This window comes from Monodon monoceros, unplaced genomic scaffold (assembly GCF_005190385.1).
Source record: "Monodon monoceros isolate NGI ecotype Baffin Bay Population unplaced genomic scaffold, NGI_Narwhal_1 Super_Scaffold_6, whole genome shotgun sequence".
In the NCBI taxonomy this organism is placed as follows: Eukaryota; Metazoa; Chordata; class Mammalia; order Artiodactyla; family Monodontidae; genus Monodon; species Monodon monoceros.
This window is the reverse complement of record NW_021703783.1, coordinates 37,229,558-37,246,049: the sequence shown is the minus strand read 5'-3', so window position 1 is coordinate 37,246,049 and position 16,492 is coordinate 37,229,558. Positions and strand designations below refer to the sequence as shown.

General features: G+C 47.7%; 1 protein-coding gene across 1 annotated transcript; it reads left to right on the top strand.

Annotated features, from left to right (window-relative positions):
• The first annotated feature begins 1,067 nt into the window (after positions 1–1,067).
• Positions 1,068–16,101, top strand: DDX23 (DEAD-box helicase 23). Its single transcript, XM_029204443.1, has 17 exons — positions 1,068–1,145; positions 5,454–5,662; positions 6,070–6,174; positions 8,660–8,753; positions 8,864–8,929; positions 9,456–9,594; positions 9,880–10,013; positions 10,150–10,262; positions 10,507–10,650; positions 10,746–10,971; positions 11,265–11,410; positions 11,747–11,924; positions 12,662–12,904; positions 13,345–13,496; positions 13,700–13,808; positions 14,595–14,769; positions 15,207–16,101. The coding sequence occupies exons 2-17, from the start codon at positions 5,454–5,456 to the stop codon at positions 15,428–15,430; spliced, it is 2,457 nt and encodes an 818-aa protein (XP_029060276.1). The 5' UTR covers positions 1,068–1,145; the 3' UTR covers positions 15,431–16,101.
• Positions 16,102–16,492: the final 391 nt, after the last annotated feature.

Genomic DNA, 16,492 nt, shown 5'->3' with positions numbered 1-16,492 from the left:
TCAGAGCTTTAGGATTATCTGCGCCTATCCTAGGCTCTGCTTCAGTAGAACTGAACACATTCAGAGAGAAAAACCAGAACTAAAGCTATGTGGGATTGAAACCAAAAAGCTGGTGATGGGAAAAAGGGAAGGACAGAGGCGTTAGTTACTTCCTGGTATCTATCTAAACCGTCCTAGAAGTTGCCAGTTTTTGTTTTTGTTTGGGAGGAAGGGGGGTAGAATTATGAGCCATATGACCAAAGAGAAACAAAGTGAAAGTACAATTTTGGGGGAAAAAAATCTCATTGGAGGACTGAAAAGAGGGAACTAGGAGAAAGAAAGAACAAAAAAGTATTAAGATAACCCAAACAACTGGCCAGATTCCAAACAGCCAAAGAGTGAAGAAGGCAAGTCCTATCTGGAATGTTGAGAAAACCAGGTGCCACAGCCCAGGAGATACCATCCTTCCAGGAGGCCTTTGGAATCCATTGTGTGGGCTCATTTTGAGTTGTCACACTAACCAGGGTGCTACCGCCTGGCCAGGGTTGCTAAAATGTCCTCCTAAACCTGGGATAGTCTCACACCGCGAATTGTCCTACCCTCATTGGGAAATACTAGGCTGCTCCTGTAACTTAACTTTTAGTTTGTCCACCCGTGAAATAGGGCTAATAATCTATCTCAAAGATTTTTTGTAAAAACGCTTTTCCATAAACGGTATTTATAGTTGTCACTGTAGTTGCCAGTTATAATTACGTGCTATTGCTATCTAAGGAAGGCCTTAAATTTCTCCGTTGTAAGCCACAGGCTATGATGTCATTAACTACAGTTTCTAGGAAAACCAGCATATTCCAGGAGGACTGCGCCCGCGGAGAGAAAAACCTTTTGAGAAAAGCCGGCCCACGAAAAACTCTTCCTCCCGCAGACCCAAATGTTTGGCGAACCACATTGCCCAGCGGCCCCCGCGGCCAGGGGCCGACGCTCTCACCGTGCATTCTGGGATTGGTAGTTTTCAGGCCCTCGCTCTCGGCCTGCGCTGCCCAGCACCAGGAACTCGCCTTCCCAGCTTGCCGCGCGGCCTGGGGAGCAGCCCGGCGACCAGGAAATGGGGAAGATGGCGACTGCTCGGCGACGTTGAGGCCGCGTTGGGAGGTTCGGACTCAAGAGTGGTGAGTCTCGGGCGATGGAAGCGTTTTCCAGGAGCTTGCAGAGAAGGCGAGAGTGAGGGCACAGCGGTGGCTCCTGTCTCCGGGATAAGACGGGAAGAACGCCTCAGGGAAGGGGCACGAGCTTGGAAAGCTCTGGCGGGCAGGAGCGAAAGGGCGCGGGCCCCAGCGGGAGTGTTGGCTCCTGGGGGCACAGGGCAGGTCCCTGGACGATGTTCCAGGTCAGACCTTTTCCCACGCGCACAGCACCTGTGATACCCTCAGTCTGACTTTATTCCTTCATGTTTCGAGTAGCCCTTGCTCCAGCCAAACTGAAACTCTGGTTTTTCTCCCAGAACCAGTCATGCTTTCCCGCCTCTGCGCCTCCTGTATTATTTCTTTTTCCGGGAATGACTTCTTACTGGCACCTTCAGTTATACATCTTCAAATTCTACCTATATTTCAGTGCTCAAGAGCTACTTCCTCTACAGTCTTTCCAAATTCCCTTTTACAAGTGAAAGTAAACTTCTTTGAACCCTTGCAATAATTCATTTGAGTCTGCATCTTGCTATGTGTCTCATAACCCTCTATTGTTTCGTAAGCTTCCTGTGGACAGGATCTTCCTGATTTCCTTCTGTAACTCACACAGCGCCTAGCATGATGCCTTGCATATAGTGGATGCTTGATTAGTACATAGTTCATTGAATGAAAAAAAGACTCTGCCCCTGCCCTATAAGAACTGAGGAACTCAAAGATGTGGAGGTTTGTGATAAGTGGAACCTATAATAAAAGTTTCCTACGTTTACTTTCTTCTTATTTGCACTTCTCATTCTCTTCTAAGCTCACTCCACTCAGCCTTCTACTCCCTCCATGCCACTGAAACAGCTCTTGTCAAAGGTCGCCAAGCCATCTCTGTTCTTCCAAATGCAAGGGTCACTCCTTTATCTTCTAGTCTTTCTCCACTTGACACAGGTAACCCCTCCCTCCTTGAAACACATTTTTGACTTCTGTGATGCTGTACTTTACTATTTTTTCTTATTTCTCTCTGGCTGTTGTTTCTTTCCAGTTTTTCCCTCTGGCTCCTCCTGTGCCTGACTTCTAAATGTTACAGTGTTCCGGAGGTCAGTCCTGGGTCCTCTTCTAATTTCTTCTTTAACTAGAATGCCTACTTAGGTAATATCATTTAGCGTCCCATGGCTTTAAAAGCAATCTATATATTGATAACTCAAGTTACTGTCTCCAGACTCTCTCTCGAGTTGCAGAATTACATTTTCAACTGCCTTTCTGGAATCTCCACTTGGTCTTCTTATTGACATCTTACACTCAATATGGTCAAAGTGAAACTTTTGATTTCTTCTAAGTCTTTTCCTTCCCCGGTCTCCTCTGGTCAGTAATGGCACCGTGAACCATTTAACCAGTTGGTCAGACCGTAAATTTAGGAGTTACATTTGTCTCTCCTCTTTGTTTCCTCCCTTCATCAGTAAGTCCTATCAGCTCTGCCTTCAAAATGTACCCTGAAGCCCTCTACTTCTTTTCATCTCCATTGCCACTTTCCTAGAACAAGCCACTGTCATCTCTTGTGTAGACTACTATAATAGCATTCTCAGTGGTTCTGTGTCCACTGTTGCCTCCCTACCATATATTTTCTTGCAAGTCACCAAGTAATTCTTTGAAAATGTAAAATAAGACCACATCACTTCCTGTTTAACACCTTTCTAAGGTTCCCACTGCAGTTAGATTAAAATCCAAGTTCCTTTACCCTGGCCTGAAACACATTTCCATGATCTAACCCCTGCCTACCTCCCTGAACTCATCGCGAATCAGTCTTCCCCCTTGGTCACTGCCACTGAGCCACATGAGTCTATTTGTTTTGGCCCTGCTGTGCAGCCTGCAGGATCTTAGTTCCCTGACCAGGGATCAAACCACGCCCCAGCAGTGAAAGCGTTGAATCCTAACCACTGGACCACCAAGGAATTCCTCACACGAGTCTATTTTATTTTTTTTACTTATTTTTTATTTTTGTTTTTGGCTGCGGTGGGTCTTCGTTGTGGCACGCAGGATCTTCGTTGCGGCACGTGGGCTTCTCTCTAGTTGTGGTGCACGGGCTCCAGAGCGCGTGGGCTCTGTAGTTTGCGGCACACGCTCTCTCTAGTTGAGGCGTGCGGGCTCAGTAGTTGTGGCACACGGGCTTAGTTGCCCCGCAGCATGTGGGATCTTAGTTCCCCGATCAGGGATCAAACCCTCGTCCCCTGCGTTGCAGGGCAGATTCTTTACCACTGGACCACCAGGGAAGTCCCACACGAGTCTATTTTTAATTGGCAAACATGCTAAGCTAGTTCTTGCCCCAGTGCCTTACTGTCCCTTCTGCCCAATAAATTCTTCCTCTGATTTTTGCAGACTCTATTTCCCATCATTCAAGTCTCAGCTTACATGTCATCTAAAAAATTCTTTCCAGAGCCTTCTATCTCTTGTTCATACTGCTCCCCATCATGTCACCCTGTTTTACTCTCTTCATTAGCACTCATTACTGTTTGAAATTCTCTTATCTTTCTGCCTAACTGTTGCCTGCTTCACTGGAATTTAAGCATTATGAGATCAGAGACTTTGTTTTGTTTACTGCTGTATCTCTAGTACGTAGAATAGTTTCTGGCACCTGCCAGGTACTCAGTGAATATTTGTCGAAAGAATGCTGATGTCCAGGATGCTTTATAGAGAAGATGGCCTTTCCTCTGGATTGTTTTCTTTTTTTCTTTAATAGAAGAGGGCTATTTTATTTTATTTATTTATTTTTATTTTTGGCTGCGTTGGGTCTTCGTTGTGGTGTGCGGGCTTCTCGTTGAGGTGAAGCATGGGCTAGAGCACGGGCTCTAGGCTCATGGGCTTCAGTAGCTGTGGCTTGCGGTCTCTAGAGCACAGGCTCAGTAGTTGTGGCCCATGGGCTTAGTTGCTCTGCGGCATGTGGGATCTTCCCAGACCAGGGATTGAACCCGTATCCCCTGCGTTGGCAGGCGGATTCTTAACCGCTGTGCCACCGGGGAAGTCCCTGGATTGTTTTCTTAGGGCTATAAGTGGACGAGACATAAGTATAATTTCCATGTGATATGCATGATGTACTGGCAATTTTGAGGTAAAATGGGTTGTCTCTGCCTTTCGAAAGTGCTACTTGTTCATTTTTTTCTCTTCTTTACATACTCTCCCTTCTTAAAAATATATGGCAGGAATTACATGGGAAAGGGGGACCGTAAGCTAAAGCTTAGGGAACTGTTATTTCCTTGGAACCATTTGGGGTTAAAGTAAGTTCTGAAAAATATATCCTGAGGCTTAGGGATGGTGGTGGTGATGGTGGAATAGAGGCAGATTCAGACTTGCTGTCTGAATTTAGCACCTGGCTGAAGTAGATTTTGTAGTCTGAAGGACAGTTGACAGTGTGGCATGGTGTTCAATGTCCCCTAGGCAGTATGGGGACAGAACAAATTCCTGCTCAAACTTTTCATGGGACTGGATCATAATCAAGCCTGTGAAAATCTGAGTAGGGAACATGAGTCAGAACGTCTGTGATCTCTAGTTTCTGGTACACTTCTTCCTCCCTCTTCCCCTCCTTCCCTCTCTCCATTCCTCCCTCCCTTATTTTAAATTCTAAAATAATTGTAGATTCACAGGAAGTCGTAAAACCAAAGTGTAGGGAGTCCTATGTACCCTTCACAAAGTTTTTGCCATTGTATAACTAGAAATACATTTCTTTTAATCTGAGTAAAAGTGAGTTTCTCTCTTTGAATTTAGGTTTCCTTGAGGTGCTGATCATAAACCCAAATCTCTTAAGTTAAACTCCTTTTTTCTCTTTTGAGCTTTCTTTGTGAGCTCAAGAGAACTTATCTCCCTTAGATGTATATACGTTGACTGATCCTGGTGGGCTGGCAGACACAATAGACTCCTAAGATAAGCAAAACAAGATGTTTCTAGAGATATAGCTAGTATACTATTCATTAACTAACATTTCTTTTAATACTCTTGCAGTCTAATTATAAAAATAAGGTATATTCATTGTATACTTTTGGAAATGAATATATACAAAAAGAAATCCCAGAGAAATAACATAGCATTAATGAATAAGAATGGGCCTCTGGAGCCAGACTGCCTAAAAGTCTGACACTTAACACCCGTGTGTCCTTAGGCAAGTTACTTTATACATCTGAGCTTCAGCTTCTTCATCCATAAAGCATGCATACCAATATATATCTACCTCAGAGGGTTGTTTTGAGATTAAGTAAATTATTTGTAAAAAGTTTAGAGCAGTACCTCGTACATAATAAATGCTCCTCTTACCCATGACAGATGGCAGGAGAGCTGGCTGATAAGAAGGACCGTGAGGCATCACCTTCCAAGGAGGAAAGGAAGCGATCTCGGACTCCTGACAGAGAACGGGATAGAGACCGAGACCGGAAGTCTTCCCCATCTAAAGACAGGAAACGGCATCGTTCAAGGGAAAGGCGTCGAGGAGGCAGCCGTTCTCGTTCCCGTTCCCGTTCCAAGTCTACAGAAAGGTAAAGTAATTTTCTGTTTGTTACGTGAAAAGGGAGTGTACATTTCAAACTCCTTTATTCTTGGTTCCTCTGATGCCTCCATATTAGGGCGTTAGTCTTTCATACATTTCTCTTAGTTCTTAAAGGTTAATAGGAACTTGTAAGATGAAGGTCCAGATGATCGAGGAAAGTAGTTCATCTGTTCACATAATCCATGGCCTGTCATTGCCACGGATACTTAGCACTACAGCTCTGAGCTCTTAGACCTTCTTAGAATTCCCTCATAACTTCTTGGGAAACACATTTTCCAATTTGTAAAATATTACTTTGGGGAGAAAAGAGCATGGGAACCTTCTTAGGGCTGCAGTGAAGCAGGATACTCAGGACTCAGGAAGTGTCATGTAATTTCCTAAATGTGCTGTCTTCAGAGAACGCCGGCACAAAGAACGAGAGCGAGATAAGGAGCGTGATCGGAATAAGAAGGACCGAGATCGGGATAAGGATGGGCACAGACGGGACCGCAAGCGATCCAGGTACCTGAGGGAGTGGGAGTGGGCTTTAGGGCAACACTCTGGTCGCTTCCTCTCTGCATCTCAGCTGGCTCAGCTTCGGGGGAAAGTAAATTTTCCATAGCAAATCCTATTGGCAGTTAGAGTAGAAATGTCTTTTTTAGAAGGCACACACCTTCTTTAGAAAGTATAACCAGTTAGTGAAGTCACCACTTCTTGAGGGTCAGCTTGTTCGTAGAATTTAGTTTGAAAAGGTTACCAGCCAGCAGAACAGCTCCATCGGACCATTCAGTTTTCTAACCAGAATGTACAACATATATTTGTTGGGGTAGCTTAATGCACCAGTATCTTGATCTCTTTGTTCCGGAAATTTTTATTTTTAAAATTTTTTTTATTTGTTTCTTATTTATATTTTGGCTGCGTTGGGTCTTCGTTGCTGTGCGTGGGCTTTCTCTAGTTGTGGTGAGCGGGGGCTTTGTTGTGGTGCGCCGGCTTCTCATTGTGGTGGCGTCTCTTGTTGCAGAGCACGGGCTCTAGGTGTGTGGGCTTCAGTAGTTGTGGCACGCGGGCTCAGTAGCTGTGGCTCGCAGGCTCTAGAGCGCAGGCTCAGTAGTTGTGGCGCATGAGCTTAGTTGCTCTGCGACATGTGAGATCTTCCCGGACCAGGGCTCGAACCCGTGTCCCCTGCATTGACAGGCAGATTTTTTTTTTTTTTTTTTGGTACGTGGGCCTCTCACTGTTGTGGCCTCTCCCGTTGCGGAGCACAGGCTCCGGACGTTCAGGCTCCGGATGCTCAGGCTCAGTGGCCATGGCTCACAGGCCCAGCTGCTCTGCGGCATGTGGGATCTTCCCGGACCGGGGCACGAACCCGTGTCCCCTGCATCGGCAGGCAGACTCTCAACCACTGCGCCACCAGGGGAGCCCCTGGCAGGCGGATTTTTAACCACTGCACCACCAGGGAATCCCTGGAAACTTTCTATACAAAGTTTTTATTAGGCCCTGAATCTGTAGATTAGAATTCAGGGCAAAGAATAGAATTCTTGCAACAAACGCAGTGGGGTTGAGATCTCTTGCATATTAAGCTTATAGCAGGTGTGGGGAAAGATTGCTGGGGCTGGTAGGAAGGAGAGATGAGGAAAGGACATATATAGCAGTATCTGGGAAGGGTGTATGTGGGTGGCCATGTCGGCTAAATTTATTGTGTATTCTAAAGTAATGCAGGATTTTTTTTTTTTCTACTGACATGCATATGCTGTTTGGAGGAAATATTTTTTTAATCAAAATATAGTTGATTTACAATATGGGGTTAGTTTCAGGTGTATAGCAAAGTGATCCAGTTTCGTGTATGTGTATATACATATATATATATATATATATGTATATACACATATATATATACACACACACACACACACACACGTGTATATTTTCTGGTTCTTTTCTATTATAGGTTATTACAAGATATTGAATATAGTTCCCTGTGCTATACAGTAACTTCTTTTTTTTAAGAAATTTTTTAATTGTATGTTTTTTATTTTTTAAAAAGTTTAATTTATTTATTTTTGGCTGCGTTGGGTCTTCGTTGCTGTGCGCGGGCTTTCTCTAATTGCGGCGAGCAGGGTCTACTCTTTGTTGTGGTACGTAGGCTTCTCATTGCCGTGGCTTCTCGTTGCGGAGCACGGGCTCTAGACGCACGGGCTTCAGTAATTGTGGCACGCAGGCTCAGTAGTTGTGGTTCGCGGGTTCTAGAGCACAGGCTCAGTAGTTGTGGCTCGTGGGCTCTAGAGCACAGGCTCAGTAGTTGTAGTGCACGGGCTTAGTTGCTCCGCGGCATGTGACATCTTCCCGGATCAGAGCTCGAACCCATGTCCCCTGCATTGGCAGGCAGATTCTTAACCACTGTGCCACCAGGGAAGTCCCTACAGTAAATTCTTGTTGTTTATTTTATATATAGTCATGTGTATCTGTTAATCCCATACTCCTAATTTAGCCTTCCATGCCCCCCTTCCCCTTTGGTAACCATAAGTTTGCTTTCTGTGTCTGTGAGTTTGTTTCTGTTTTGTAAATAATTCATTTGTATTATTTTTTAGATTCCACGTATAAGTGATACCATATATTTGTCTTTCTCTGTCTGGCTTCACTCAGTGTGATAATCTCTAGGTCCATCCATGTTGCTGCAAATGGTAATATTTCCTTCTTTTTTATGGCTGAATAATATTTGGAGGAAATAATTTTTGGTATCAGTAGTGAAGATCCACTTCCCAGAAGAGAATAGTCTCAGAAAAGGAGATTCAGGTAGAATGGGGCCAAGATAGGGCCATCGTTAGGTTTCAGAGCAGGCAGAGTGACCATGTCTGCAAAAGGAGCTTCAGGACATGTTGGATGACTGTGGGCCAGTCTTGCTGAGTCGTGGGAAAACTTCCATCCTCTTTTGGCAAGCTCAGTCTGAGCCTCATCCAGGGGCTAGGCTAAGAGTGATATGGACTTTTCCTGTTCCTTTGCCTTTAAGTTTATCTCCTGGCCGAGGAAAAGATTTTAAATCTCGGAAAGACAGAGACTCTAGGAAGGATGAAGAGGATGAACATGGTGATAAGAAGCCTAAGGTAAAAAGAGGAAGGATTTTTTTCCTCATCTCCCTCTTCAGTTCAAGCCCAACTTTGTTCTTCACAGGGAGAGAGCCTCTATGGACTGAAGTCCTGTGTTTTATCTTCAGGCCCAGCCATTATCCCTGGAGGAACTTCTGGCCAAGAAAAAGGCTGAGGAAGAAGCTGAGGCTAAGGTAAGAGCTTGAAGGTCTGTATTAGTTGGCTAGGGCTGCCATGACAGAACACACGGACTGAGTGACTTAAACAACAGAAATTTATTTTCTCACAGTTCTGGAGATTAGAAGTCTGAGATCAGATGGGGTTGTTTCTTCTGAGGCTTCTCTCCTTGGCTTGTAGATGGATGTCTTTTCCATATTCACGTGCTCTTCCCTCTGTGTGTCCAAATTTTCTCTTTTTATAAGGACACAGTCAGATTGGTTTAGGGCCCAACCTTGGAGCCTCAGGTTACCTTAATCACCTCTTTAAAGGCTCTGTCTCCAAATACAGTCACATTCTGAGGTACTGGAGGGTAGGGCTTCAACATGTGAATTTTGAGGGAGACACAGTTTAGCCCGTAACGGGGTCCTGGGCCTATTTATGTTTTCCTTAACATGTTTAATGCCTGAGCAAATATTTTTGGGCTCCCTGCCATCTTGCCATCAGTGGTTTGACTATAGCCTGTTCCTAGATCGTTGTTTACAGTTGTAATCTGTTTTGTAGCCCAAGTTCCTCTCCAAAGCAGAACGAGAGGCTGAAGCCCTAAAGCGACGGCAGCAGGAGGTGGAGGAGCGCCAGAGGATGCTTGAGGAAGAGAGGAAGAAAAGGAAACAGTTCCAGGACTTGGGCAGGAAAATGTTGGGTTCGTTTTCTTACCCTGTAGCCCCTAGACAGGGTAGGGAAGGGTGGGAATGGGATTGTGGTGTAACTTAGGAGAGCTAGAAAGCTGTTTGCTCTGAGTTTGGAAGAAGGAAGGATGGGGCAAGTTTCTGAGAAAAATATCTTTCTGTTAGGTCTCCATTTCCCTTGTATCATAAATCTCCCCCCCATTTTTTTACTCATTTGGTGTCTGTTGTCTGGATCTCCTCCATGCCCTCTTTTTTCTTCCACTGAGTTCTTCTGCAGCTTTGCTTTCTTTGGTCTACAGAAGACCCTCAGGAACGGGAACGTCGGGAACGCAGGGAGAGGATGGAGCGGGAGACCAATGGAAATGAGGATGAGGAAGGGCGGCAGAAAATCCGGGAGGAGAAGGATAAGAGCAAGGAACTGCATGCCATTAAGGTGCAGGCCTCAGCTCTGTCTTCGTGGCCCCACGCTCCTCACACACTAAGGAGGCTTGGTTGTTGGGCCAGTCTGATCTCTGTATATGAGATTTGGGCCTCCTGTTTGATGGGCTTTGTGTTCTGTGCCCGGGCAGGAGCGTTACCTGGGTGGCATCAAGAAGCGGCGCCGGACGAGGCATCTCAATGACCGCAAGTTTGTCTTTGAGTGGGATGCATCTGAGGACACTTCCATTGACTACAACCCCCTGTGAGTGTCTTCAGGCCTCAGTGCTAGGTCTTTTAAACTAGGCAGTTGCTAGAGAGAACCAGTGACTACAGAGATAGAAGTAAGATAGGCTGGGATGAGGAGATGGGTAAAATAGTAGTTAGCCAGCCCTCTGGGCGATGAAGGACCCTGGCTGGAAGGGGAACTGGTAATGTTGGTAGTCTGCACCTCCATCCTTGTGCTTAGCAGCTCCTTCTCTTTTCCTCTTGCTCTGTCTCAATCCCAGGTACAAAGAACGGCACCAGGTGCAGTTGTTGGGGCGAGGCTTCATTGCAGGCATTGACCTAAAGCAGCAGAAACGAGAGCAGTCACGTTTCTATGGAGACCTAATGGAGAAGAGGCGGACGCTGGAAGAAAAGGAGCAGGAGGAGTGAGTTGGCAGGGCTGCGGGTGGTTGGGCCGAGCCGAGTCTACAGGAAGGAGATGGAAGATACGAACCCCTTCATTCCCCATGTCCTGCTCCAGGGCAAGACTCCGCAAACTTCGTAAGAAGGAAGCCAAGCAACGCTGGGATGATAGGCATTGGTCCCAGAAGAAGTTGGATGAGATGACAGACAGGGACTGGCGGATCTTCCGTGAGGACTACAGCATCACCACGAAAGGTGGCAAGATCCCCAATCCCATCCGATCCTGGAAAGACTCTTCTCTGCCTCCACACATCTTGGAGGTCATCGATAAGTGTGGCTACAAGGTATGAAGGAGCAGATTGGCCCAGAAGGCCTTACGTGTTCCCAGATTCTAGGGGGTATGGATTTAATTTGAGAACAGAGAACTTTGTTCCTAGACTGTTCGGTGCCTTCTCTGCCAGTGGGCACCAAGGTGACGTCTCTCAGTTTCTGGTGGAAGTATTGTTTGTTGATTGTGTTTCTTCTCGGGTCCCGTTCCTGTTCACTGTGCTTGGTGTCCTCCCATTGTGCTAGCATATGCAGCAGCCCAGGTAGTATAATTTTGCCTGTACACGTTACTGTCTCTGGGTCACTACAGGAGCCGACACCTATCCAGCGTCAGGCAATTCCCATTGGGCTACAGAATCGTGACATCATTGGAGTGGCTGAGACTGGCAGCGGCAAGACAGCAGCCTTCCTCATCCCGTTGCTGGTCTGGATTACCACTCTCCCCAAAATTGACAGGTGGCCTCAGCTGACACCAGTTGGTGAAAATGGCACATGGGCGTTTGGTTTTCTTTTCAAGTCTATAATCAGAAGCCTTTAGTCTGGGTCAGATATTAGGTCAGATATCATGTATCATGGTATCAAAGAAGTGTATGATTTTATTGCTGGCAAGGACCACTCCCTGGAGAGCTTGGCTATCCCGGAGTCTGATTTTTAAGAGCAATTGTTACATTCTTTTCCCACCACCCTCCTCATTCCCTTTAGTTGCCCTTAAGAGTGACTTTGTCTTGCTCCTGTTTGTGGTTGGATGAGAACCAGAGCTCATGAAACTGTGGAATGTCCCATTTACCACAGGATCGAAGAGTCAGACCAGGGCCCTTACGCCATCATCCTGGCCCCCACTCGTGAGCTGGCTCAGCAGATTGAGGAAGAGACCATCAAGTTTGGGAAGCCGCTAGGCATCCGCACTGTGGCTGTCATTGGCGGCATCTCCAGAGAAGACCAGGGCTTCAGGCTGCGCATGGGTTGTGAGGTTTGTTCACCTAGCCAGCAGCCAGCCCGCCATTTGGGAGGGCTCTCTGTCTGGGGGCTCTGTTTCTAGTTTCTGCCATAGATGTACAGTAAATGAAGAAAGGGGCTGGTATGTATATATGTGCCGTTATTTATGGAGGACTTATGCACCAGGGATTGTACTCTCTATATCATTAATTCTCACAACCACCTTAAAGAGAATAGATAACGGTATTTCCATTTTACAGGTGAAGCTGAGAATCAGGTTAATAACTTGCCCAAAGTCACAGCTGGTGATGGGCAGAGCTGAGATTCATATGTGAAGGCTGTGCTCTTAATCGCTCTGAAAGACCATGTCGTTGATTTTGTGTTGCCTTCTTCTTAGGGTAGGGGAGGAGAGCTTTTTACAAGAAGTCTGCTGTAGGAATCAAGTCTTCTGCAGGCTTCTTAGTGTAATCCCTTTATCCAACCCCCTCCATAGTATTGCTTAGTCTCTCTTCCGTCTAAGAAAGTTCTGTTGATGTTGCCTCTTCTGTCTAATCCCTGGGCCTTACTCAGAGACCCCATTCATTCCTGAAAAAAATCCAAGGTAGCAACAAGTGATTTCATGCCACTTCTCAGGAACTTTCACTACCAAACATAACTGGAGGTTGGGGTCAAAGTTCCTTAGCATTGGGGATCTATTGGGTGGATAGTTCACAGAAGAGAGAAGAAAGGGGTACCTGCTGGGGCCACACATGATTCCACTGTACCCCCCAGATAGTGATTGCTACTCCAGGACGTCTGATTGATGTGCTGGAGAACCGCTACCTGGTGCTGAGCCGCTGTACCTATGTGGTTCTGGATGAGGCAGACAGGATGATTGATATGGGCTTCGAGCCAGACGTCCAGAAGATCCTGGAGCACATGCCTGTCAGCAACCAGAAGCCGGACACAGATGAGGCCGAGGACCCTGAGAAGATGTTGGCCAACTTCGAGTCAGGAAAACATAAGTACCGCCAAGTAAGGCTGCTTCCCTAGGCTGGGAAAAGTTGGGCAAGTTGCCAAACCTGCTCCAGGGCCCTTCTTGCCCTAGGCAAGTGCATGTTTCCAGAATGGTGAGGCATGGCTCACCATGTACAGTCCTTTCACAGTCCTAGCAGTGTAGCCTCTTAGCCCTGGAAAAACGATTCCAAACAGTCATGCTACTGCCTGCCACAGGTGCTGGCAAATGCTCTCAGCCCTTCCTGTTAGCATAAGATGTAAAGTACTCTGCTGAACAGGCACTGAGGAAAAGAAGTGGGAAGGCAAAGGACAGTTCTCTCTCTGTCAGGCACTATTTCTGTCAAAACTCACACCATGGCTCATTTTCTGTTCTGCAGCTTGGGCTGCGCTGCCTGTGTTGATGGTGGGATGTGTGATGTGTCTGCCTGGGCCCAGGGCTGAACCTCTTATTTTCATAGACAGTCATGTTCACGGCCACCATGCCCCCAGCGGTGGAGCGTCTGGCCCGGAGCTATCTTCGGCGACCTGCTGTGGTGTACATTGGCTCTGCCGGCAAGCCCCACGAACGTGTGGAACAGAAGGTCTTCCTCATGTCAGAGTCTGAAAAGAGGTATGGGGGCAGCTGAGCCAGGGGAAACAGAATGGAGAAGAGGCGCTTTTTAGTGCGAGTGGTGGCTGGAGGGCGACTGTTCTGCCATGTTGAAGAGCTGGGCTTTGGAGATCCTGGAATTGGTGTTTGTAGATCAGTGTTGGGCATTTCACTTGGAGTGGAGGGTAGTATGCATCTCATTTTTCTCTTCCTCTTCTCTCCAGGAAAAAGCTGCTGGCAATCTTGGAGCAAGGCTTTGATCCCCCCATCATCATTTTTGTCAACCAGAAGAAGGGCTGTGATGTTTTGGCCAAATCCCTGGAGAAGATGGGGGTGTGTCTGGGAGGGGAGAGCAATGCCTGGTCTCTTTGGTGCTGCTTTCTGAAACTAGACGGGCCCCGTAGGCTTCTGCTTTCAGTGCTTACCTATTCTTGAACCTCTCCAATATTTAACAAGCCAGGGTCAGAGGGAAAAGGGTGGTTGATGGGGATAAAGAGGACTTGGTCGATTGCTATGACTCCCTGTCCATTCCAGCAGTGCCAGCCACAGCTGCCTTGGGTCTTCCTCCAAGTGTGCTGGGGCCAGGGAGAGGTTATGAGACACATCCTGGCAGGATCTGAGGATATGGAGTAGAGTGGGTCAAAGTGTTTCGTGTTTATTTATGTTTGGGAGAGAGGATGGTGTAGTCAGGAGGGAGATGTTAGTGATGAGTGTCCTTTACTCCTGATACTGGTGTTGGAGGGGAAGGGTGTGTCCTTTCCACTCAGGCTTAAACTTCCTTAAATTTCTTGGTCTCTGCTTTCCACCCTCATCTCTTACCCTCATTCTCTCTTTCACTACTTCTCATCTGTCTGGCTCCACATCTCACCCCTGATTGCTTTACCTTTGACCTTGCCCTGTCTGTGTCTCCCCTCACCCCCCCCCCAATCTCTCCTATCCCTTTCTTCAGCTCATCTGTTCTCTCCTTACTTCAGTTGCCCTTGTTCTCTTCTGCCTCCTTCCCCTTTCCATCTCCCCTGCTGCTCTCTGCAACCCTCCCTCCTCCCGGTCCACTCCCTCCTAACTTCTGTCTTTCCATGATCCCATTGCTCTTTCTTCACCTCACCATTCTTCCAACAGTACAATGCTTGTACGCTGCATGGTGGAAAAGGCCAGGAGCAGCGAGAGTTTGCACTATCCAACCTCAAGGCTGGGGCCAAGGATATTTTGGTGGCTACAGATGTGGCGGGTCGTGGTATCGACATCCAAGATGTGTCTATGGTTGTCAACTATGATATGGCCAAAAACATTGAAGGTAAGTGCAGGGGAAAGCAGCTTCAATCCAGGTGAAGGGAGATTCCTTGCCCGTTTCTCCTCGAATAGCTCCACTGAGGAGGCTACTGCTGCCAACTCTCACAGCTCTGAGCCTAGGGCTGCTTGTCCCAGTGAGAAGAGCTCCTGCCCTGTATCTCTCTTGGGTGTGTTGTCCCAGCTCCTGGGATTGCACTCTGTCTTCTGGGTATGGAGAAGAACGGAGCTGGGCCACTCCGTCTTAATGTGGTAGGATGGCCACCATCAGCAGTGCTAGCGGGCAGAGCACCGTGGGCGCTGCAGATTCAGGTAGCGCGAGCTGTGTTTACTGCCCTCAGAGGTGTGGTGGCAAGGATGAAGCCTTTAGAAGTGGAGGCTTCACGCACTGCTCACCAGGGCATCTGGCCTGGCGCCCTGAGTGACATTCCTCCCCCTTCCCAGATTATATCCACCGCATTGGCCGCACGGGACGAGCAGGCAAGAGTGGTGTGGCCATCACCTTCCTCACCAAAGAGGACTCTGCTGTGTTCTATGAGCTGAAGCAAGCCATCCTGGAGAGCCCAGTGTCCTCCTGCCCCCCAGAGCTAGCCAACCACCCCGATGCCCAGCACAAGCCGGGCACCATCCTCACCAAGAAGCGCCGGGAAGAGACCATCTTTGCCTGACACAGCACTCTCCCTGCGGTTCAAGGCTGTGCCCTGGAGCCTGTTCTTCAGGACCCTCACATCTCTTCCCAGGTCCGCACTCTTATGGGGGCTTAGGAAACAATCAGACTCCCTGGCCCAGACCCTCAGTTCTGAAGGCCTGAGTGTGGGGCTGTAAGAGGAGAGGAAGCTAGGAGGCAAGGAGAACAAATTACCCTAGGTTTTTGCCCAGCCCTGCCCCTCCGGCGGGCTTTGGGATTGCATTGGGCCATCAGCTCTTGCCAGGTATGGGGGCAGCCAATTGGCACTGCCTCCTAGACTGAACAAACCTGGCTGCCGGGCTGGGACTTCTTCGGCACAGACGTGACCGTGTAAGCTGCAGCGCCATCGTTGCCCTAGGTGACCCAGGGGATCTGGCACTGAGGAGTATGGATCTTGGACTCTTATTGTCATTTTGACAGCTGTTTGCCCTTTCGGATTATAAAACAAGTGGAGAGCCTTGTTAGAGTTGTGCATGGCCCCCGTGCCAAGGGGCGCTGTGCACTCTAGGCATCCCTCACCCGGGGAATTTTTTAGCAGGTGTGGGGATGGGGAGCTGGCTGAGTCCTTGAAGTCAGAGTGAACTTTCTGTTTTCTATTCTCTGAGAAGAGTTTGTATGTTCTGAGAATAAATACACGAATATTAAGGCTGTGTCTTAGTTCTAGCTAAACTCATCTCCCAGGTCCTCCCTGGTACCACAGAAGACCAGGAGGACAGCATCGGGCACAGTGGATTCACTTGGGAGATGAAAGAAAATCAACATTCAAAGAAGAGCCTAGGGTCTGAGCTGATAGTTTAAGTCTATAGGAGGTGCCTGAGGGGAGATGGAAAAGGCACCGAGAGCAGGACCGCGATGCATCTTCCCTCCCCTGCTCTGGCTTCACAGAACTTGTAGCTCTGGCCTGGACACCCTCCAGGGAGCTTTGCACAAGGGTGAAAAGGGAAAGCAGTTGTGAAACTTTGGCAGGTGAAGCAGTCAGAACCACTCCTCCACCCTGGTGCAGTGTGCTTGACGCCAAGTCTTCAGGACCTGTGCTTGTGGC